This window comes from Bidens hawaiensis, unplaced genomic scaffold (assembly GCF_021521415.1).
Source record: "Bidens hawaiensis isolate Kalapana, Puna unplaced genomic scaffold, B.hawaiensis_p1.1 tig00037618_1, whole genome shotgun sequence".
Lineage (NCBI taxonomy): Eukaryota > Viridiplantae > Streptophyta > Magnoliopsida > Asterales > Asteraceae > Bidens > Bidens hawaiensis.
The window spans coordinates 107322-132834 of record NW_027496572.1 but is presented as its reverse complement, the minus strand read 5'-3'; the positions used below and the strand labels follow the sequence as shown (position 1 = coordinate 132834).

The 25513-nt window shown below is 34.5% G+C and overlaps 4 protein-coding genes and 1 pseudogene across 4 annotated transcripts; 1 reads left to right on the top strand and 4 right to left on the bottom strand.

Annotated features, from left to right (window-relative positions):
* Positions 1-3968: 3968 nt before the first annotated feature.
* Positions 3969-4947, bottom strand: LOC143589558 (protein DMP4-like). The gene has a single exon (XM_077070288.1). It carries the CDS (start codon positions 4587-4589, stop codon positions 3969-3971), a length of 621 nt encoding a protein of 206 aa, XP_076926403.1. The 5' UTR covers positions 4590-4947.
* Positions 4948-7498: 2551 nt separating this feature from the next.
* On the bottom strand, positions 7499-8288 carry LOC143589566 (protein DMP4 pseudogene; annotated as a pseudogene).
* Positions 8289-12184: 3896 nt separating this feature from the next.
* On the top strand, positions 12185-13632 carry LOC143589565 (uncharacterized). Its single transcript, XM_077070293.1, has 5 exons — positions 12185-12368; positions 12452-12581; positions 12668-12837; positions 12917-13208; positions 13285-13632. The coding sequence occupies exons 1-5, from the start codon at positions 12185-12187 to the stop codon at positions 13460-13462; spliced, it is 954 nt and encodes a 317-aa protein (XP_076926408.1). The 3' UTR covers positions 13463-13632.
* Positions 13633-14259: 627 nt separating this feature from the next.
* On the bottom strand, positions 14260-17339 carry LOC143589564 (uncharacterized). The gene is made up of 9 exons (XM_077070292.1): positions 17187-17339; positions 15751-15831; positions 15550-15664; positions 15355-15449; positions 15180-15251; positions 14876-15055; positions 14690-14798; positions 14432-14606; positions 14260-14347 (listed from the first exon to the last, which is right to left on the bottom strand). The coding sequence occupies exons 1-9, from the start codon at positions 17208-17210 to the stop codon at positions 14260-14262; spliced, it is 939 nt and encodes a 312-aa protein (XP_076926407.1). The 5' UTR covers positions 17211-17339.
* A 4145-nt stretch (positions 17340-21484) lies between these two features.
* On the bottom strand, positions 21485-24915 carry LOC143589563 (ATP-dependent Clp protease proteolytic subunit-related protein 1, chloroplastic-like). The gene is made up of 8 exons (XM_077070291.1): positions 24644-24915; positions 23158-23273; positions 22875-23078; positions 22675-22791; positions 22261-22323; positions 22067-22178; positions 21732-21976; positions 21485-21664 (listed from the first exon to the last, which is right to left on the bottom strand). Exons 1-8 carry the CDS (start codon positions 24882-24884, stop codon positions 21581-21583), a joined length of 1182 nt encoding a protein of 393 aa, XP_076926406.1. The 5' UTR covers positions 24885-24915; the 3' UTR covers positions 21485-21580.
* Positions 24916-25513: the final 598 nt, after the last annotated feature.

The window sequence follows — 25513 nt, the reverse complement described above, 5'->3', positions numbered from 1 at the left end:
TAGACACAATATTGTTTTCCTTGTGAAAAATAGCATTGACCGAAATCACAAATTGACATGTTAAACAACTAGCAATTGGATAAATTGAATCAAACATTGCCAAGGAGTTGAAAGTTTAAAACACTTGTTCAATAACTTTAAATGACACCCAATCAACACTTTGTAGAATATATAAAACTAATCTCTTATTATTGTTATTATTATTATTTTTTTCAAACACCACTTGCTTAATAAAAAGTCAATTGAAGAAAATATAATCATAAATCAATCAAAGATAATGACTTAGTTAAATACATATATAAAAGCTTTTGAAGTTGTTGGCATGTCAATTTTAGCTTTGATTTGTAAAGCTAATTGTGACTTTCTCTTTTCCAATAATATATAGTCTAACTGGTCTGGTTATTTTTTCATCTTGTATGTTTAGAATTGGCTACAATATTGTTTACTATTGACCAAGTTGAAATTGTTTTCTTGTGTATGACATATTTGAATTGAAAATTTCATCGTTGACTCGTTGTACTCGGTAGACTAAGTGGTTGTCGATGAAAATGATAACTTTGTTTACACACTTTATTTTATAGCCGTTAACTATGTAACTTTTGCTTTCCTTTGTAATGAGGTATTCATCGTATCATACACTATGAACCTCCGGTTGTCCCAAAATTATTTATTGCTTACTATTGACCAAGTTGAAATTGGTTTCTTCTGCATCACATGTTCGAATTGATCATTCATTGTTGTACTATGTACTAGTAAAATTGAGTGGTTATCGATGAAAATAATAACTTTGTTCACCCACTTTATTTTTATAGTCGTGGTAACTATGTACACACTTGATTTTTATAGTCGTTAACTATGTAAGGTTTGCTTTGCGATGAATCGATGATGTATTCACCGTATCATACACCATGTACTGAATACACATTCTGACATTCAAACTTGTATCGTACACAATGTTATCGGGTTATCCCAAAAGTATATATTTGTAATTTAATGAGATATTCTTTTTAACATAAAAAAGTCAAATAATTAAATAAATAAGAAAAATGTATTACAGACTATTTGGTGGATATAAGAAATTGGCACATCAGTTTCAAATTTGAATATCATTTTTAGCTAGGACGTGTTAGAATGAATGTATATAGTTTTGGTTTAAAGTAATATAATATTTCATATTGTATCAAAAATAATAAATGTTACATTGTCTTCTCAAATAATATATCACTCAACATGGCTTTGTGATTTTGTCAACTACCATGATGCTTGTATCAAGTTCATCTTAATATACTATAGTAGAATTATAAGTTTTCTATGAACAATTTCAATGTGTTCATTTATTTTAGTACTTGGCTTAAACAATCTAGGCGAATCGAGTCCACTTTGATTTGTGACGAGGTACCAATCGTCCGGGTGAGACCCACAAAGCCTATATACGAAGCAGACCAAAAAATATTCATAATTCATAATTTCATACTAAGACTAGACAAGACTTGAGAAATATCCTAGCATCTTTCATTTTAACTTAAATTGATATCAAATGAGACCTTCTGGATTTTTTTTGCGTATACATATGTATAACACTAAAGCAAAATTTAAAATTTAACTTTTAAGTGTAAATGATATCAAGCCTTACTAGTAAGTCCGCCACTGTGTATGACAACATGTTAATCTTAGCCTGATTCATAATATGTATTGTTCTTATTATGTTTCGGTTATATGCATGATTAAAGTAGAATAAAAAGGTTGCAAGGTTACGTATAAAGTGCAAATGGTTAAAGCTCATATTGTAGATGTCACAAAATACAAAATTAGAGATCCAAACTTGACATATCTTGAAAATTTTTAACATAAAATACTTTAAATCTATGGATGCATAGTTCATAGTTGCATACATGTGGAAAGAGTAGATGCATTATTTGGTGTTCCTTTGATAATTGAATAGTTGCTTTATGCATTTATGGTTTTGTTATTGGCCATCATGTTTGTTGTCTTCTTCTTTAGTGGTTATTGGTATAATCAATTACAATAGACGAAAAACAAAATTTAATGTTAAATCTTTTTTTTAATTGCTTTAGAATTAACGATTAATATCATAAAAGATGTGCATAATCTATATTACATTATAGTATAGATAGAAGCTCTTTCAACTACTTATTTTCTCTCTTCATAAGACGCTGTAATATTTATTGAACTTGCCGACGACCTTTTCTCTTCAGTCCTACATCATAAACCGTTCAACCCTTCGGTTACATTCAATCTCCAGCAACATTAAATTTCACTGCATCATAAACCGTTCAATTGAATGCTTTTAATCAATGAACGGTTTAAATCGAATTCCCTCAAAAACATAGTTTCAATCATTTGCTCTCCCTCTCAAAATCAGCTCTGCAAACATATGAAAGATTAGATTCATATAGCTAACGATCTTGAAGATATTAAAGAGGATATTGTTATAATATACACCCGATTTTATTTTGTAAGTTGAATTGGACCGAGATCAATCTAGCCTAAACATAAGTTGGGCTGAAACATGTGCGTGCTTGAGCTTGTGGGTTGGACTAGCCTCATCGTGGGCTTGGTTTGTGAACCCGCATGTGCCGGGGTTATATACATTGTTTTCAGAGTTTCATCACGTTGGTGATACGTGTATTTGGGTTAAAATCATTGTGGTTTGAGATTAATAAAACATTTGGTGTTCGTGACAATCTTGCTACTATTTATGCGTCTATTTAACTCACAAAAAGTTAGGTCATACACCATTATTCTTTTAGCTGAGCAATAAACTAGTTTTTGCTTTTAATATCTACAAATAACATGTTTTAGCATGAAACACCCAGTATTAACTTAAGTGACAACTGACAAGTAGTGAGCAACGTGGACTGGACTTTAAAGTCCTCCGAAGCCCAAGACAAAATTCCTAATTTATTAGTGGCCCAATAATACTTTAGCATATATTCTTTTTTTAAACAACCAACTAAGTAACGCCGGGTACTTAGTACGCGGCCCCCATTGGCTAAAAGTAGCCTGAGCCAGCCACGAGTCTGGACGGATGGAGCCCCTAGCGGTCCACCTATTGAGGGATTCCCCGGATAAAACCCAACCCCCACGCCCGCCAAACGGCACGACAACGAGGAGCCGCTAAAACCGAGTGAGATCAGGACTCAACCCTGGCTAGCCAGGGTCATCCCTCATATCTCCCATATAAATTGATGATAGTGAGGTTTGAGCCTTCTACTTTTCACTAGTAAAATGAGTGTTCTACTATTGAACCACGTCCAATTTATCTTTTAGCATATATTCTTTGATGTGTCGATTTGGGTCCATTTACATTAGCATATATGTTATTGTCTTTCATTGACCAACTCCAACTAGGATGGTAAACGGACACGAACTCGACGCCAATGTCGGAACTTGAACTTCGTCATTTGAAGGGGGGGGGGGTATTAAAAACTAATATTAAGTTTTTACACATAAATAAAGCTCATAATTCTTCAAAAAAAAATAGTTCTTTTAGTTGGGTTATATTTACCTAAATTATATGAGCTATATTTAGAAGTTTTGAGCTCAGAAATAAGGGGCGGAATGCCTCCTCGTCCCCATAAAGGTCCGGCCATGCTCGACGCAAGCACAAAATATGGAGACATATATCATTAACGAGACCGGATATTTTTATTAGTTTTTTATATCTTAGCGGATATGGTATTAGGTGATTAATGATACCATGTTAGTTTACCTTAACCATACCCATAAAAATTTCCTTATTATTATTTTTATTATTATTATTATTATTATTATTATTATTATTATTATTATTATTATTATTTTGTCCTTGATAATAGAACAATCTACAAAATCATTATTTTTAAGTTCTTGCAACTTTCATATTTTCAAATGCTCAAATTTAGAAGCAAAGCTTGGTCATAAATATTGTAAGCACAACTTTATTACACAATATATTGGTAACACATTCAACTATGGTCATTAGTTGTAACTGGAAACCCTATTCCATGTCTTTGTGTAGGGAAAACAACAAACAACATACTAAAAACAACTCCCAATCCGACCGGCAACGCGTTAAGAAGCTCTCTAGTTTCATCCGACGGTGACGGACAAAAACAATTCACAACATCTTCATCAAACAAAGTCACAGCTACAAAAACCATAACCGACATAAACGCATGCACAAAATCTATAAACCTTAATCTATACTTGGATGCAAGTTCGGGTGGTAACGTTGCATTTCCATCAATTACACACAACCCTCGTTTTGTAGCGAACCCGTAACATACATTACCATCTCGATCTTTAAAACTATCAGTGAAACTCAAGAGAAAACACGAAAGACCACATAGTGCTATGAGTATAGCGGCCATGCCTCGGCTCATTGGGTCACACGCACCTTGGTTCGTGAATATAGGTGAAAGTAGTTGAAAAGCGAGGACAGAACCCGTGGGCAAAAGATTGGCTAAGTGAGCCGTGCTTTGGAATGTCTGGCTGATTGCTTTCTGGATCAGGGTTTTCTCAACGGGTTCGGGTACAAGTGTTGTTTCTAGAAGTGGAGCTTCTTGGTTTTCTACCTTAGTATCCATAACTTTTTGACACTATGAAATATTATTATTGGGTTAGTTTTTGTATTTATAGATTGGATAATATTGTTTGTTGAGTAACACAAAAGCTAAGGGTGTTGTAGCTTATCTTGAATTGAAATATAGCTTGCAAGAAACCAAAAGCAAGAATTAAAGGAGAATATTTGTTTGTGTGATTACTTTTTGATCTTTTAAGCTACTTATGTTAAAACAGTTGTACAAGTTTTAATAAATGGTTACTAAAATTAGCAAGTATGATGATGTAATATGTTGTCTTGGGAACAACTATGGCTTTGGGTTGTTTAAAAGTGATGTCTAAAGTAGGTAAAGTTTCTAGCAATGATGCAACACTAAGCGCGCAAATAGCGTTTTATCTTTTCCGTTATCCCATGAGTGTTGCAGGTTCTCACGGTTAAAAGAATACATATCCCTTATATTTTGGTAATTGAAAAAAGTTATAAAAATCTTGTTAACATTAGCGCACGTTTTTCGATTTTTTGGTCTCATGAAACTGTTCGGTTTTGGTTTTTCATATGCATTCGGTCCGGGCATAGGTTGGTTTTAAGTTATGTGTTAGTGGCTTGAAATGTTTGTCACTGAAAAGAATTGGTGTTGAGCCTAAAACCTTTGATTAAAATATCTTGACCCAAAATATATAATTTGGCCATATATCCAATAACAAACATCCAAACAAAACTTAACTAAGACTGAACGGTAATATTGGTTATCAAGAAAACAAAACCGAACGTTCAGCTATTAGTTGTTTGAGTCATTTTTGGTTCGTTTTTTTTCACCTCTATTAAACGTTATTAAACACCAAGACACGGAATAGCAAGAAGTTAACCGACTCAAAACAAAAGGCACCACCAAAAAATCCATCAAAACAAAACACCAAAGAACAAATATTACATTTACACATGAGAGTTTAAATAACACCATCTTTCCCATGTTAGCGCCAACATGTTCGATCTCAACCGCACCCACAAGTAACCCAGCGCTTTAATATTTCCCACCACATTACTCAATTGAATCGGTTTTCGGTTCAACACCACATCATTACGAACCATTCAAATTATATATATAACTTTTAAAGAAAGCAATATTTTGAAATTAAATATATAACTTTTAAACTCATTTTAGCTTCTCATTGTGAAATACGACACAAACTCATCACCCATACGCTAAGGCACTTCCATTTCTAGCCTTTTAACTTTTGCACTTAATTCCATTTTACAACTAAATGTACTTATTTGTTTCACCAAATTACACGATATTTAAAACACACTATGAATTAATGATGGATCCGTGTAGCTAACTAGTAACTATAATTACATTTAGAGTAAACTGCGGTTTTCTTTCTATTTTATGAATATGTTTTAATCTATTTTCGTACAAGGAAGACGATATTAGTAGCACCCAACGAACCGAAACACAATACAAAATCTCAAGATGCACGGTCACATACAGGGAACATGAGGATCAGAAAATTTCTCACGATTCTATAATCAAACATTTATGGATTTTATAATTTATTTATGTGTTATGTGTCTAATAAATGTTTTCACAGTTTTGTCACTTTGTATCTTTTGTCATGTGGGCTGGAGGCCTGGAGTTATTAATCGGATGACATGCTGGTGGGCTAATATGAGTCTTGGGCTTAGTTAGGTGGATCTTGGGCTTAGCTGGACGGATGCGGCTTGCTGGATGTCGTGTTGGGCTTTGCATTCTTATTTGAGTATTGACATTGGCATACCTATAACTCTATAAGGCTAGGGATAGTGTTGTAAAACTCATTAGTCGCTAGTCAGTCAGTTGGGTAGAAACTAGCAATCAATCGGATTGGAATTTATAACCAATGTTTCAAATATACATCAATTTTGACCAGCTTTGCCAAATAGCAATTAATCGACAACTAGTCGTCAGGGCACCGGTTAGCGATTAATCGGTGATTAATTGACTTCAGTCCAGATGCGATATCTATAACCATGCCTAGGAGGGTGACTTCTTGAAAGAAAGTAAGAAATCAATCGAAAAATGTCATGTATGTACCACTATTTTTAAGGAAATTCACTAAATGAACATGATTTGAACCGTCAAAAACATATGTGACTAGTTAAATATTTCAAAATAGACATGGATTTATTGATTTGTGGTTGTTCGTTAATAAAATAAAAAATATGAATTGATTTGACCAATAAAAAAGAGACACGTCACACGTGGATGTTTTTGGGCATCGAGTGCACCATCCGCGGGCCACATCTACTACTTATAATCGTACTTTCAATGTAAACGCCGGTATCCTTAGATCTTCTAGCGCGGTGCTGGAGAATATCGACTAATAGAAAACTGGGCTATTTGCTACGCAAGTTTTCTAGACACTTTGGCGTAACCATGATTAATTCAAGCTAAGTTTAAAATAATAAGAAACAAAATTAGGAAAAAAAATGGTTACCAGGTGATTGATGTGCCTATATGGTAACAAAATAAGCTAAAGTATCTCATGTATCTTGTATAACAAAAATGTATTATTATTATTATTATTAAGTAATTCTAAGACATATCAAATGTTTCATGATCATTGTTGCTTGTTTTGTACTTGAACGCTTGGATTTACCAACTAGTCCAGGTACTCACCGCAAACGGTCCAATGATTGTAAAGTGTAAATACCAAGACGTGTTTACACATCAAACGCTTTATTGGTCAGGATTTGTAGCTTTTATGATAAGTCCATGACAGGACCAAACCAGTGACGGATTAGTTCTTGCATGAAGAAAGAATCATCATAACAGGAAAGAGATTTTATTAATAATAGGGCAACCAGCAACAAACTGGAACCAATTAAATACACCATATATATTTATATAATACATATCTACTAATTTCTGTATATGTTTATATAGTGTTATAAACCTATTATGATCATATATAGTTTGATGATCATAAGATGTCACCAATAATATTATTCGTAACCGGAAACCCAATCCCATGACGTTGTGTAGGGAACACAACAAACAACATACTAAACAACACTCCCAATCCAACAGGTAGTGTCCCAAGAAGATGTTTCACTTCATCCGACGGCGACGGATAAAAACAATTCACCACATTATCATCAAATAGTACCACTGCTGCGAAAACCATAATCGACATGAACGCATGGATGAAGTCAATGAATCTTAATTTATATTTAGATGCAACTTCTGGTGGTAAAGTTATAGTCCCGTCTAGGACATACAACCCGTGTATTGTAGCGAATCCGTAACATATGTTGCCATCTTTATCACTAAAGCTATCAGTGAAACTTAAGAGAAAACAAGAAAGACCAAATATAGCTACAAGTGCAATGGTCATGGCCTGGCTTATAGGGTCACACGAGCCGTGGTTTGTGAATATAGGTGAGAGGAATTGAAATGCGATAACCGAGCCAGTGGGTAAAAGATTGGCTAAGTGAGACGTGCTTTCGAATGTTTGGCTGATTGCGGTTTGGATTGGGGTTCTTTCGACGGTTTCGGCAACAAGTGATGTTGTTTCAAGAAGAGGGGCTTGGTTTTCAACCTCAGTGTCCATTATAAGTCTATAACTAAACTATTGAACTTATTTTGGTTTGTTAATATTATGGTATGAATGTTTTTAATGTAAGATTTCATGTTGTATTTATAGATTGAATAATGGTGTTGAGTGTGACAAAAGCTAGGAATATATATATATATATATATATATATATATATATATATATATAGTTGTGATCAAGGGTGCATGCATGTTCTTGAGTTGAATTGAAATGTCTTGCAAGAAACAGAAAACACATATATAAACGTTTTGTTTTAAGCTAAAATAGTTATAAAAGGTCACTAATGTTTTGTTATGGAAAGGTTTTTTGTTTATTATTAATTTTAGAAGTGATAATATGTAGCAACTCATCTACAAACTCATTGTTACAATTAATACAAGTTTTTTGTTACTCTTGATAGGAGTGGAAACGGGTAGGTTTAAGTTAGAGCTTGGCTTGCTTAATTTCACGAGAGTTGAGCTCGACTTGTTTAATACAAGAGATCGAGTTGAGCCCGTCTCATTATCTATCAAGCTCAAGATCAGCTCGTTAAAAATAATTCAAGCTCAAACTCGATTCACTTGTTATTTAATACATATGTTATATGCTAGCTGTTTAGTTTGTTATAACATATATAACTATGGTTATGTTTATATAAATAAGAGACTCATTTACGTTTGCGAACCTAGTCAAACTCCGAAACTCGTAAATAATAGACTCGTTTAAGCTTTAATGAATTTACATATTTACAATTTTATATATAGAACTTATATTCTATAGTAATAATAATAATTAAATAGAAAGAAAAAAACTAATAGTCCTTTTGTAAATATATAAAACTTAAAAACAGGGGCGAAGTATAATGAGGGCCAGGGGTGGCCCCGTCCCCCTATTTTTTCGCGCATTAGTGTAAATTTAGCCGTTTTTCGTCCGGAATATTTTATGCGTAGTGTAAATTTGCCTGTTTTTGACACATATGTGTTATGTCTCTTCAAATTGTTGAATAGTCCAATGTGAAGTTCGAACTTGAGCTTGTTTAATATTTATTAAATGAGGTATAGGCTCAGACACATTTAAAATTATTAAATAAGCTTATATTTAAACTCGAGTTGTTTAAACTCATTGATTTAAGTTTTTGACGAGACAATTTTAAATAATGTAAAAAAAGTTGTCTCGGTTTATATATGTATGGATTAAATTCACATTATATATATCTTGCATCAATATTTATCCGAGAAAAAAGTGAAAACTACTTTAGTTGTATCGACTACGTGAGAAAAACTATTACTATGCTATTAAACATGTATATCTAATAAATAAGTAATTGCGACACCACATGTCACAAAATTGTGAGCCCAACATAAATTTTGAGAATTTTTAAATATTTATTACTAACTATTTAAATAATTTCAACAATGTCTTATTACAATTTCACTCTTAACTTGTGTCAGTCTCAACTAAAGATGTATTTTATAACAAATGTCTGTAACTACCGGAGTTAACCATCCGTTAGTCTGATGCTTTCATGAAACATCTAATTATCAATAAACATCTATGTAACAACATTACATGAAAATAATCATGTTTCTCTTTAACAAAACTGGTTTTAAATAATCTCAACTATGCCCTATTGGCAAACAATAGTCCCAATTAAAAAGTTTATTTTCTAGCCGTCCGCTAGGCATGCCACGTAAGCAGCAAACTAACGGAGTTAAACATCCGTTAGTCGCAGAACGTTGAAAAAAAAATACCCCTTTAGTCCCACCATCCAAAATATGAAGTTGGGACTGCTATTTATCAATAGATGATAGTTAGGATTAATTAAAACCAATTTCTTTTTAATATTTTATTTATTCAACTCGTGTAACATAACACGTGTAACCTAATAGGGTTTTACGAATTAGTTACCAGAAGTATAAAAAAGAAAGATCATGTTAAGGTGTCCAGTGTGGGCTGCCTTTGACTCGGCTAAAATATACTAAAATTAAAGGATATGATCTCATCAATCACACGTTATAATGTTGTATTAATAATATTTCTCAAATATAGCTAGATTGTAGTTAAAGTAAAAAGTTTTCTGAAAATTGCGTGTAGTTTGCATGTTATGTGAATACACGTTATACAATGCTTAATATTTTAAAATACACGTAATGATCGTGTATTGTTTTATAATTTATACGTAAGATTCGTACGATTAACACTAACTCTGTAAATAATAATTTTCCTCACCACACAATTGCACAAAAACAAATCTATAAATTCCCAATACGCAATCACAAGTTGAAGATATTGATTGGCTGCACAAAGTTGTGTTATTATTATTATTATTGTTATTATTATTGTTATTATTTCTTTTTTTGTAAGATATATTTTGGCTATTTGTTTCTTAACAAACATGTTCATCACATTTTTAATGTTAATATGTACATATGTACTCAGATTTACCGTAACTAAATGATAATGTTATCTCGTATTGAATTAGAGATTCCTTAAAAAAGCTTGGGGGCTGCATTGTTTGGAAAAAAGACATAGATAACCATTTAGGAAAGGTGTTTGTATACCAAATTATGCTTTGCACGTTTGTGAGAGATCAGATTTTGACCGAGATAAATGACCACTATGATTGTTGCATAAGAGCGTCGTATAGTAAGGTGGCGAGGCATGAATTGAAGGTCTCGAAGAAAATGCATGTGTGATCTACTGATCCACACAATTTCGGTAGCATTGTTTGCAGTGGGACTATATTCACATTCGCAGCTCGTTTGGGAAATCGTTGGTTGCTTTTCAGCCAAGAAATAAGATTATCACCTACAAAAACAATAAACAAAATGTGAGGCAACCGCACAAAGCCCACTAACCCGAGGGGCCCATAATTTTCAAGAAATTATATATATTTTATATATAATATTAACAGCCCAATAAAAACTACTAATGCTAAAATAGTAGTGTTTGGTTCAATGTTAACACACTTATCGTTTTTTTACTTGTTATATATACAAGTTCATATTTATTTACTCGCACGGCGACCTTAAGGGTCCACACACTCTCAAGGACGGCCCTGACGGCATGAAAGAATTGACCGTCTTGATTAACAAAATCAGAGGTCAATATTCTAAACAACATAAATAGTATAGTCCTTAAATCATATATTTATTATAAAGTGATTTACATAATTTTATCAAATGGACCAAAAATCAGTTGGGGTGAACTCAGCCCATGACAAGGGTAAAGAGAGTGCATAGCCCAGCCCATGCAAAGACAACAATTTAAATTTTATACCGGAGTAGACTCACACGGCAATATATCAAGCACAAACGGTAACACAACTACAGGATATTTCGTGTACTTAAACCTCCATTTAATGTATTTGTAAGCAAAATATTTCAACCCAAGTTAGGTTTGGTTATTAACCGAACCAAACCAAACCAAACACCAAAAACTAATCGAATAAACCGGATCAATTAATCGAAATTAGTTATGGCTAATAATCAAACCAAATCGTGCACAACTAGCACATGAGAAAGTTTTGACTCTTTGTTGGCGGTAGAGGTGTACCAAAAAAACCGTTTTCAACCAAACCGGGCCCCATGCCAACATGTAGTGTTCATATCACTGGTCGCTAGTAAGGCGGTGGGGTGGGGACTAGCGATTAATCGGATCGAACTTTAATGTATAATTTTCAATTGTTTACATACAAACACACATTTTTATATGTAATTTTCAATTTTATACATACATAAACACATTTTGGTGGAAATTGGCTTGAATCTTGTCAGAAACCGCTGGTTTTTTATGGAATCTTGCAGGAAATCGTTAATTTTGGTCGGAATTTCACTGAAAACCACTGATTATGGTCGGAATATTACCGGAAACCGTCGATTTTGGTCGGATTTTATCGTTGACTGATTAGCCCAAAATTAATAAGTGAAGTGGAGACTAACGATTAATCGGGCCTTGTTAGGATTTTTGCAACACTACCGACAAGGGCGAAGCATAGCGAGGGCCAAGGGTAGCCTCGACCCTCTGTTTTTCGCGCGGTAGTTGGTTATGGTTTCAACCGAGGTTGGGAAATCGTTTGCTGAGAAAGAGTCTTTGTGTTTCGTTGAGACGTCTGCGTTAAGAGCCGTGAATGTTGATAAAGCGTTTATTGATCTTGTTGAAAAATTGTATAGGAATCAAATATGTAGGAAGAAAGATATGGAAGCTCATGAAACAATGGCACTTTCAAGAAGTAAGTAAGATTTTAATTTATTTTGGTTATGGTAATTGCGCATTTTTAACGGTTTTCAGTCGCTAATAAACGTTTAATTGTAGGTGTATCGATATCTAGTGGGAATAACGAACCGGCACACTACAAGTTGAAGATTGAGTCATTCTCCCTTTTGTGTGAAGCCGGGATAGAAAAATACGAATCTGACGTTTTTGAAGCTAGCGGATACAGATGGTACGTGTAACACAACCCTTATTTTAAATGTGATGAACTTTTGTGTATATATAATTACAGAAAAATAAATGTTTATTAACTTTTAGGAAACTAGAAGTGTATCCGAATGGAAGTGCGAAAGAATTCGTTTACGATCACATATCCGTTTATCTAGTCATATGCGACACTAAAAACCTCGAAAAAGAATGGGAGGTTCACGTCTACTTCAAGATCTTGATATACGATCATATACGACATAACTATCTAACCATTCAAGGTACGACATTCAACATTACTCTTTTACAACCAACAATGTTGTTTCATTCCACGATTTTTGTAATGTGTTTATGTACTAGGTGGTGACGGAAAACGTAAAAGGTTTCACGAGAAAAAAACCAGATGGGGCTTTCGCAAACTCATATCATTGGAGTCATTTAAGGAACCCGACAATGGTTACCTTTTTGGGGATTCATGTGAGTTTGGAGCTGAGGTTTTCGTTGTCCCGAAATATACACAAAAAGATCAATGTCTGTCGATGATGAAGCCTCTGACGACTATGAATACTCACGTGTGGACGATTTCTAAGTTTTCCATCTTGAAAGACGAACCGTTGTATTCAGAAGATTTTAAAGTTGGAAAAGTGAAATGGTATGTTAATTTGTTTCATAAGTTTTTCAGCCAGTATAGTGTCTGGCTAAATCGAATAATGATACGTATAATGCAGGAAATTGTCATTGTATCCTAAGGGATTCAAAACAGGAAAAAACACAAATCTTTCGATCTTTCTAAGACCGCATGATGTTGGTTCTAGTTCACAGTCGGACGACTGGAAAGTGTATGCAAAGTTCAGGATTCGGGTAAAAAACCAGAATGTCGGTGGCCACAAATGTGAAGGTGCTTAAAGTTCGTAGACATGATATATATGCATATTTGGATCTCTTAATGGTTGTGTTAAAACATGCATGATATGATATTGCAGAAGCTGACCACTGGTTCTGCAAGACGACTGACGGGTGGGGATTTCCATGCTTTATGTTGTTAAGTGATCTATATGATGACAAAAAAGGCTTCTTGTCCAGCGATACTCTAATCGTCGAAGCAAAAATCTTGATTGTTGGGATCTTAAAAAATCTTGCCTAATAGTATAAACGTTACGAGGTCGACAGAACTTTCATATATAGCATATTTGTTGGTGTATATGTAATTCGGTATATTATAAACATAAGACCAATGACCATTTGCTTAATTCGGTATAATACGAACATAAAATCAATTACTATTTGCAGCGCAAGAACGTTTTTCTCTTCAAAACGTGCATAACACACATTATTGGCATAAGCTAAGTGAGTGAATACGAAAACCCAAGCCAACAATTGAAGCAGCCAAGCAGGTCAAATGAACAAACTTACGACACGTGTTCATTGTTTAATCAATATACAAACTTTTTTTTGTTCATGTTCATTTGTTTATTTAATAAACGACCATGAATGAAACAAGCATGTGTTCATTATACCCTTTTAAGTGCAAAAACCGAAAAAGATAAATCTATGCTGGTTATCGTATGCAACATCAGAAATAGTTTGGAGGTCGGTTGTAATAAAGTAACAAAAACACTTATAACCGTAAACCATATCAATTTAAACAAAGGAGGGATGTCCAAAAGTAAACATAATCTGCAATCCGAATCATATATAATCGATCACTGCTCCACTTCTTGAACCACTTCTTCTCCAAAATCGCGTTGTGCAATTCTGTAATACAGAATGCCCATCGTTGCCAAGCACGCCCTGCATCCAACCAAATCCATACATATATTAATAATATGTTCAGAAAATAAAACAAAAAAATAATGAGAATAAGGAAAATCTTACATGATTGCTATGACAAGAAGTATTTTCCTTGGATCCATCCTTGAAGGTCTATGGTGGGGCCTATGAGTGTCATCTGTGTTTGCGTCTTTTTTAAGCGGTGTGGTAACTGGTAAAGTCGGCAATGCACTTGACCAGAAAGGTACCAATCTCCTCAAAAACTGATTGCGAAAGCTTCCTGCCAATAATCAACATTACAAAAATCAATCATTATTCTTCATTTTCACTGTGATAACGTTATTTTCTTATTTATTTACTCACCTCTCCTGGAGTACTTCTTGCGGTTAGCATCTTCATCATCTGCATAATACGAAACCTCGGAATTTTGCCTTTCAACTTGTTGAGCACTCTTTCTTGTCATAGCACCAGGCTGCATTTCATTCTCAAACGTCAGAAAAACTACTAATGCAGGTAAAATAAAGACTAGAAAAAGAAAAAAGAACTTACAACACTGGAAGGCGGGCTTCTTAAATGATTTGCTGAATTAGGCGCGTCTATTTCAACAATATCTATGCTTAAAGGTTTAGTAGAACCATTTCCTACATCATCTTTTGTTACTGAAGAAGGCTCGGGCCTTGCTGCCATTGAAACCGGATTGTTTCCAAACACATTCTTCTCAATTCCAGTCTGCATGTCGTTATCATACAACAACATAAGCCAAACAGCATTTTCAACAATAATATGGATCTAGTTCAACACTTCAGCAAACTTTGAACAACGAAATACGTATGAATCTTTGAAACGGGATTACCTGAACAATAGCTTCCTTCAACTGCGAATGTAAACGAGACCCAGAATCTTTAATACTTTTAGGAGGCCATATCTGTAGAGAAAGATCAAATATTTAGTAAGAACAAATCATTCTTTTATAAAAACAATCCCAATAAACAGGTTATACACTGCATAACAAAACAATTAGACCTTACCGAAGTTGAACATGCTGGACAAACATATCCAGCAGGTGCAGTGTGAGGAGGATAACTTTTAATATGTGAAACCAAGCAACTTGTATGTATGGCATCTGAAAACATACAAAAAGTTAATACAAAGTAGTTAACTCAACAGTATGGTTTTAAAACTATAAACAAATGATGCATGTTTCTGAGTGTGGAATAGCATACGCAAGCAACCCAGTCTTGTCGTTTGACCATTTTCTTCAAGCACATCTTGACATTTGCAACACTTTGGAGGCCAGTCATACTCTCCATCAATCACCCAGTCTGAGTATGTACGAACCTATAAAATCAACACAATAGTTTCAAACAACTGGCAAGCATGACAGATACAAGCAATCATTATACAGTGATATATCACAAACGTACCACACAGATTTGGTGCTCTGGAAAACATATGCATTCTCCACAAACAGGGACTTTGTGTACAAAGCAGTACAATTTAGTTGCCTGTAAGTAACACCTCCGCCTTGGTTAGTACTTATTCATAATAATAACAGAAGAAATTCTGCATGGCAATCTCTAATCAACAAGTTTTAGTCAGTGTTGTAAAAATTGTTTCAAGTCGCTGATAATTTATGCACTGCAATCCCTAATCAACAAGTTTTAGTCACAACCACAACAATAGCAGCAATACCCGGGAACAATCGTTTCAAGACGCCGATTAATCAGTGATCGCTAGGACGCTACCTCACCAATGTGAGTTCAGCTAATCGGATGCACTTATAGACAGTCCGTAAAAATCGATTAAAGTCAGACCTTTTTTTCTTCTAGGAAAGGCAATTGGACCTTGGTTTTCTCATTGGCTTGTTATGTTTACGTTTATTGTTTTTGTTTAAACTATACTATGTGGAACTTTGTAGGAATTTAAGTGAACTTTTATATGTAATTTATAGTGTGTGTGTATAATGTTTAAAAACTACATACAAAAATTACAATCCGATTAATCCGTATTAATCATTAGCCGTTCCCCCACCGGCCAACAAAGCGAGTTCTAAAACGCTGTTTAAAGCGGATTAAACAATTTGCAAGGATAAATAAGACACTCTTCTAAAATAATTCGGTTTGATCTAAAAGCAGCTCTAATCATGTGAATTCAAATGCCTAAAATTAATACTAGTGTAATGTAATGTAATGTAATGTATATAACTTAACAGAAAATCAGAATACCTTTCAGCACCTGCAGACCACCATCATGTGTGTGTGTGTATACTTAAAAAAATATACATATAAATATTACAATCTGATTAGCCGCTAGCTGAGCGCCTAACAAGTTCTACAACACTGTTTATAGTGGAACACGCACACACACACACACTCTTCTAGAATACACACATACATGTATGCAAGTTTTGGATATAAGATCTCAAATTTATAGCAATCGTAATACAAATTCTGTTTGATCTAAAAGCGTGTGAACTCGGAGGCCTAGATAAAACCTAGCATAATGTATATAACTTGATAGGAAATCAGAATACCTTTCGACACTTGTGTGTGTATAATTTAGAAAATACACATATAAATATTACAATCCGATTAGTCGCTAGTTGAACGCCTAGCGAGTCCTACAACACTGTTAATAGTGGAACACACACACACTTAGAGAATACAAATACATACATGTTTACAAATTTGGATCTAAGATGTAAAATTGACAGCAAGTGTGATTAGTAGGTAGGTTAGGTAAGCTAGGTTTGATATAAAAGCAGCTGTGAATTCAAATGGCTAAAATTATTAAACCTATTATTGTAATGTATATAATAATAATAATAATAAGTAAATAAATAGGTATTGAATTAGTATACCTTTCGGCACTTGCAGACGACCATGGCGATGTGAAGTGTAAGACGTTTAAGCTAAAACTGAAGCATAAATTAATTAGGGTTAAAGGTTGAGATAACTGAAGATCCGATCTGTAAACGATGGCGATCAATTAGCTTTGATGATTTGATTTTGATTTCATCATATTCAGATGTATCAAGGTAACGTTAATACCAGAGGAAGAGAGGTGTGTGTATTGTATTTGTATTGTATTTGTTTCTCACACGGAGGAAAATAACAATCATCATCGTGTAATGTGACTTATTATTCGCTGTCTACATGGATCACTTATGTTGCTTACTTTCATAAGAAAGTGTTTAGGATTCCTTATTTTACTTTTTCCTTACACTTAATGCTCATAATTTATGACATTGACCTATTAACACGATACTAGTAAGAGTGCCCGCGCGTTGCGGCGGGTAACTCAGTTTTGGATAATCATATCAGAATGCAAATTAACTAAGAACGTGACAACAATATTAACTATATATAGAGAATTCTTACAAAAGGTAATCCTAAACTGTAAACACATTTATGAACAAAAAAAAAGTGAAACCATGAAGTTGTTTTAATAACTTGTATGTTAGCGTTTCTATTAAAAGTGACGCCGAAACATACAAATACGGCGTAACAACATAAATAGAATTTGGGAAAAAAACATAGTTTTAAAAGTTAAAAAACAAGACCACGTGATCCAAGTCAAATCGGCGAGCAGTCAAACCCCATAAGAGAGGTATATATGTGGATTTTAAGAGTATGAATGTTTTTTAGCATTAAATCTTTTATACAAATAACTTAATATAAATAATGGGAATGTTTATATTTTAACTTCTCTCAAATCATTGTTAAAATGTAAAAATACATTAATCTATATTATTACATTATAATACATACATCACATCCCTTATGAGACGCCGTAAAATTCAATGCACCATGTCTCCGGCTCAATTGTGATTATCAAAGTATCATCTCAGGCAACATTATATTGTGTCTCCAGCGACGCTAAATTGCAATCAAGGTGACTTTCCGATTCATATTCTGGCTTCAATTTATCATCAAATCAATTTTGAAAGCCGAATCAAAACTCCCTAAAAGTTCACAAAATGCAATAATACATACTCTACTTTTTTAGTAATAGATAATGGCATTCACAAGGTAAACGTAAAACGAGCGCATAGAACTTATAAGCAATAGCAAATCTTATTGTGTAAAAAGTTTGTTCGTTGTTGATCCAGGTATGTCCCTAAGTTTTTCAAGCATTAATCTTTCGGTTAAAACTAACATTAGTTCTACAATGCTAAAAATAGAGATTGAAATATTAAATACAAATCGTATTTTATATTCTCAACCACCCCAGGACCAACATCCCCCGCACTTGTTTTCCTACTGAAAGCAAAAAAAAAAAAAAAAAAAACTTTTTATGCAAAAACCAGAATTTATAAAAGAGAACAGGAGTTATTCCAATGCAAATATAAAAAAAAAAAAAAAGATTAAAAAAGACATAATCGAAGTACAAAGATTGTAAAGAGGAGAATCAGATAAAACCATAAGGAATATCATCATAGAGTGAGAGCTCAATTATGTTATAGTTTGATATGCCATAGCTCTCAATTTCATCTTTTATTTATTCAAAGATTACCAACAGCCGCCACCTCTTAAAGCAAGAACCAGATGCAGTACAGATCCTCCTTCAATGTTGTAATCCTTTGCTGTTTTGTCGTCTGCAAGCTGTTTCCCAGCATATATCAACCTGCAACACCATTCACAACACTTATTTCAAATCAATTCAAGATCATATATAGAGCTGTAAATGAACCAAACGTTAATTGGACCGTTCATAAACTGTTTTGAGTTCGTTTCTTTTCTTTCATTTAATAAACTGATGAACATGAACAAGGAATTTTCTTCGATCAACTAAATGAACAAACGCGAACAGAGGCCATGTTTGTTCAGTTGTGTTCGTTAACGTTCGGTAAGGTGTTCGTTGACGTTCGTTTATGTTGATTATTGTTTGTTTGTTTATTGAAGGTTTTTTATAATTTTTTTAAATGACTTTCTAATCTTATCATATAGATTTAGGCTTTAAAACAAAAATACATTTATTGAGTATTATATGATTAACATATATGTAAATTAACATATAAGTTAGCCAAATCTTATAAAACGCTGTTTGTGTTCGTGAAGCGTTCACAAACAAGAAATTTCATTTGGTTAGGTGTTCGTGAAATGTTCGCTTGAACACGAGCACGGCCTAGTTCAGTCCGGTTCGTTTACAACCCCTAATCATAAATTCAAACATACGAAAGCCAAACCTTTGTGCACAGGCGGGATCCCTTCCTTCTCTTCAACTCTTTCCTTGATCCTATCAATCGTATCCGTCGGCTCAAAATCAATGTCAATTTCCTTGCCAGTAAGAGTCTTGACCTTGATCATAGTTCCACCTCTCAGCCGATGAAGCGTTGACTCTTTCTGGATGTTGTAATCCGAAAGTGTTCTTCCATCCTCCAACTGGCAAAAAACAACCTCTGTTGATCCGGCGGAATACCCTCTTTGTCCTACAAATTCCAAAACCCTAAATTTAATAAAACCCACATCTGGGTCTAACCTAATTTAGCAAAACCCACATCATATTCAAGCTAAATTATACAAATTTCAACCTAATTTAGCTAAACGCAGATAAATCAAAGAACATAACATACAACAATTGACTCACAGCATAAGCAGAACGTAAGCGCTTAATTATTAGTTCCGGTAAGAGAGATTCGAACCGATACGTCGGAGAGACGAAAGCAATAGAGAAACAATTGGATTAGGGTTAGGAAGCCGGAATTGTAATCGAAAAGAAATTGTTTATAGCTAGATGAAGGAGGACATCGTCGGTATACATGGACGTCAAGGGAATCGTCGACATAAATAGCAATGAATGGAGGCTCAGCCGGAAAATTATTGCCGGAAAGAAGATGATTTAGCCGGAGAGTTAGGAGGGTATTTAATTTATCGGTTAAATTACCATTTTGTCCACCTAATATGTTTTAATGATAATATAGATGACCGGACCCTACTTAACATACATGGGTTTTAACCTGTTAGTACGACATTTCACGCATGTCCGTCCGAACCCGCTATTATATTTCTAATTGATGTTATGATTTGTTTGTATGGTGTTTTTGTTTAAAGTATGTTATGGATTTGTGGTTTTTAGTTTCATATATGTTAATGAGTGTGGTTTTTTGTTTAAAATATGTTATTGATTATGTATTAACTAAAACTTTTATGCTTATCTGGAAAAATTTTGTTTCATTACACATGTAATATTCATTTTATGTTTAAATATGTCTCTTAACAGGTTAACATGTTACTAAACATGTTTGTGTTCGTGTTTTGAAAAAAATGACACGATTAGTTATCGTGTCGTGTTCGTGTTTAGTACCACAAGTCATCGTGTATTATCTTGTCGTGTCCGACATGTTATGACAGCCCTAACCTTACGTATTAAACGAGACTAGAGCGTGGTTGTAAGGCATACATATTTGTAACTAGATCAAGCTATTTTTGAGATAAGTTAAAAGTCATAATATTATAACTTATCTTCTCCACAATAAGCAATCCAAAACACCTTTTTAACTTTTCAAAATGTTATAAGTTGGCTAAAATAAGCAATCACAAGCACCCCCTAAATAAGAGAAGAATCAAAGACATTTGTGCCTGGTGTGTACATTATTAATAAAATATATTATATATTTATGTAATCAATTTTATTTATTTTTATAGTAGTATTGAAGCAAACAATCTTGTAACTAAACCAAACATTGTATGAACCGATTCATCAGTCTTCACAGAACACGTAATGTTAAATTGTGCAAATTGCAAACGTACAAAAATGGTTATTAACTCATTAGACCACAATGGGCTAATAGTCACCGAGCAAACACGAATTTACAAGAAGAGAGAATGAGATAGTTCATGCGGTATTGGCAGTCGCTTTCATATGAAACACGAGAAACGCCATCTTTGATAATAGACCTCTTTTGATCAATAAAATGGGGGATAAATAAAAGCAACATTGTTTCTTTGAGTAACTCATATTAAAAGATGACTCAAACAAGTCTTTTGCCAGCTGCAACATTTGTCGATTGCAGACAGTGCACATCAACATTTGTCACCTGCATCTGGTTTTACAGATTAACTGCCCACGTGTTTATGGTCCAAAAGCACATACTACTTTTCACATCAAATTGGCCACACTACAACTACAGAAAGTCAAAATTCTTTCATGTATGACCGACCGTATACAACAAACAATACCAGTTTATCCCAACCCTGTGGCTAAAACAGTAAAAGCATAACAATATCATACAAATCAGATACCACCACAGTTTCACCTAAATCCAGATGGAGCTGACTGTGCGCCACCAACTGCTCTCCTAGCGGCTTTTGTTTGTGCAAGAATCTCCTCATAATTCTAAAAAAGAAAAACAATCGATTGCTAAAGACTTGCTAAACGAAGACAATAAGGAAAAAAAACATACCCGTTTATCGAAGGCATTATCTTTAGAGCTGATTATTTTGTCAGCAATGCCATAATCAATAGCTTCCTGGGCTTGAAAGTACTTAGGTCGCATGATATCTTTATTAATTTCATCTTTAGGTTTCCCAATTCCTTTCTCTAGAAGCTCCAAGTAAGAATCTGTGTTTGCGTCCAGCTCCTTGGCCTTAATCCACATTTCTACGGCAGCCCCGCTTGATCGGCTCACTTTAGGTAGATACAACTTTGCTGCAATACAAAACAAAACACACATCAGTAAAATACTAATATAATGGTTGGTCCAAAAATAACTTTCTTTTAAAAGAAATGAAAACGTACTGGATGAATTTGGCTGTAAAGCACGATATCCTTTAGTTCCAAGGGACAGTAACATAGCTGCTTGACCAAATGCCATTCCACAGTTGACCGTATACACCTCCGACTTGCAATACTTCAGGCAGAATAAGAAACAAAACAATGATAATTGCATATTTTAGTACTACATACAACAAAAATGTGCTAATAATGCTTACAGCCATGATGTCAGCAATTGCATATGCCTTTGTTTCAGATCCAACTGTCTCCATTTTTTCATTCTAAGCAATAGATTATTGAAAAAAATCAAATCATCAAGATCGAAGACAATTTCTGATGTTTTAAAAACGTAAATAGAAAAAGGGGGAAACAAACAATCACCTGAGTTCCAGATGAATTTATCGTACTCAGTATATCCCACCAATAGCAATGCTATGGTAGGGTATGAGGAGGGTAAGATGTAGACAGCCTTACCTCTATCCCATAGGTATAGAGAGGCTGCTTCCGGTGAGACCCCAGGCTCGATAGTAGTTTTGCATCAAGCCTTGGACATAAGGCACATAGCACTCAATCATCGGGACACCGGCTGATCGGTGCATGTGCCCTTGTCTTTCGGCTATCAACGCCACCACATGATGCCTGATTAACCTTCCAGATGAATTTATGTATAAGTATATAGGTTTCGATGGATTGTCATAATCCAAATACATAAATTGAGCAACAAGAAGCTCGGTCACTGCTGGAACAATCTAGAAGAAACAAAATTGAAACAATCACTGCTGGATTTTCTACACTTTCAACTTAAAATTAATTAATAAAATAACTTTCTTACTGGCATTCCTAGGTAGCAAATTCTTGCATCTAAAAGCAATGATGGCAAATCGGGTGGAGCACTTCTAGGTCTTCCAGCTCCTCTGCCTCCACCACGATACATGCTTACACTCATACTGTATTTTGCGGGACCCTTATCATGCATTCCAGATAAACTCCACATTCCTCCATGATTTAAGTAATTATGAGATGATGATATCGTTTCCTGTTAAAAAGAAATACAATTAAACAAAATACAATAGCCGTTGGTTTAATTAAAGAAAGAAACTGCATAATAAAGACACCTCTGTAACGCTTTCTGCTTGCCGCCTTACTGGATTATCTTCTGTCATGAACATGTCCATTTGTGTAGGACTAAGACCGTACAGATATTGAGGAACATTCTTGTAATTGTCCATCACTGAAAAATTGAGCCGGTTAATTGCTGAATTAAGTATTTGTTAAATGGAAATAAAGCTTCTGTTTTCATATTATCTTCCTTAGTTGTGGTTTACCAAAGTTGGAGGCAATTGTTTCAGTTAGGGGTGTATACTGTATAGCCCATGCTCAGCACGTTTCAAGCTCTTTTATAAAGCTTGAGTTCGACTAGTGCGTCTTTTTTCAAGCTCCGGCTCGGCTTGGCTCGTCTATTATTTATCAAATTATACACGTTTTTAATTATTTATTATATATTTTGAGAATAACCTTAAACGAGCCTAAACTCAGCTTGAGCTCGTGTAGTACCTTAAACAAGCCAACCCTCAGCTCGAGCTCCGCTGTGCAATGTGAAATTAATACATAGAAGTCCAAAAGATGTAAAACTTAAAAATGCACAAGGCTTGTTAAGACTCAACGAGCTAAGCGAGCTTCCATACAAGGCTCAAGCTCTGGCTCGATAATACCTTGAGCTTGAAAAGGCTCAGCTCCTTTCGAGCTTTTTTGTAATTGTCCATCACTAAAAAACTGAGCTTTCTAATTGCTGAAATAAGTGTTTATGAAGTGGAAATTAAACTTCTATTCTCATATTGTGTTCTTCAATTAAAGTTAAGAGTTGATTGTCTCAATTAGAGGTGTAAATGAACCAAGCATGATCTCGACTAGGCTCGGGCTCGGCTCGTTTAACTTACAAGAGCTCGACTAAACCCTAAATATTTAGTTATTTTTATACATTTTGAGAAAAACCTTAGATAAGCCTAGGCTCGGTTCGAGCTCATGTAGTAAGAAATGAATACATAGAAGTCCAAAAGAGGTCAAACTTAAAAATACACAAGGCTTGGTAAGACTTTAGCGAGCTTCCCATACAAGGCTCAATCTCGGGATCGATAACTCCTTTCGAGTTTTTTGTAATCCGATCTTGTTTGTGCACCCCTAGTTTAAATCATTTCTAATTTCAAAGTAGGTAATTGCAACAGTGAACTTAATATTCTAAGAGGTATAACTGTAGTAGCTACTTCATAAGTATATTCAAAAAGCTCGCTGCTCGAAGCTTGGGATTGTGGCTCGCTCGATAAAATCTAGAATAAACTAGCTAAAAAAAACTTGATTCGAAACTAACTGAGCTGATTTGGCTCATTTTTGTAACCAAGCCTATCTCGTCCCAAGCTCGGCACAGCTCGTTGGCTCAATCTTAGGCTCGTTTAACATCAAAAACAAGCTCGAGCCTAGCTGAGCTGGTTCGATTAATTTCGAGCTCAAGCTTGACTCGTGAACAGCACTAGTTTCAAATCAGTTTTCTGTAAATAATGACGTCAAGCTACATATAATAATAATAATAATAATAATAATAATCACATCCGTCTTTTAGGTTTTCTTCTCTGAACTGTTTCGGTATGTAATCCAGATACTTATCCGAAGCCGCCGCAGTGACCGGAGACCTATAACACCGTCTGCTAACCCTAACATCTTTCCTCAAAGAAGACGAAACATATAAATTATTATTGTGAACAATAGAAGATTTGAAGCACAGATTCGTGGAATCGACGGTAGGAGGTGATGATATAGGTGAACGGAGTATCGAAATTGACGTCGCCATTAGATTAGATTACTACCTGCAACCTAGGGTTTCAGTTTCAATTTATTTTATTTTATTTTATTAAGTTAATTTGTGTGATGATAGGCATTCTGGTTTACAATCCGTTAAGTGCTAACGGCGTTAATGTTGTAATGGATAAGAATTGGGCTTAGCCTGTATTTGGGGCCTCTCAGACCCATTTGTCCATTGACTCGGGTACGATCTAGTATTGGGTTTCTCCATCACTCCATGTATCTGTACCCAGGACCGGACCCGTCGGAACCAGTTACACGTTTACCCACTCAAAACCCGACCCGAACCGAAACCCGTAAAACTCGATCAAATACCCAACTACACCCGGAACAGGTTCCTACAAAATACCTGGTTTATGCACCTCTAATTAGATGTGAAAGTGAAACAAAAGGGCTTGAACTGGTTTGGATCTAGTACAGTAGAAACTGGTTTCGACCCGATTGAACCATGGTGTGGAACCGGTTTATAATCTAACCCGCTTAGCATGAACCCACCCAGTGAAAACCAAACAAGTTTTGGCTTTTGTTAGCCAACCTGAACTGATTTAGAATTTGGAACCGGTTTATGCACCTTTATATTCAATATTAGTAATTGTTTCAAACAAGTTTAAGTTCTTC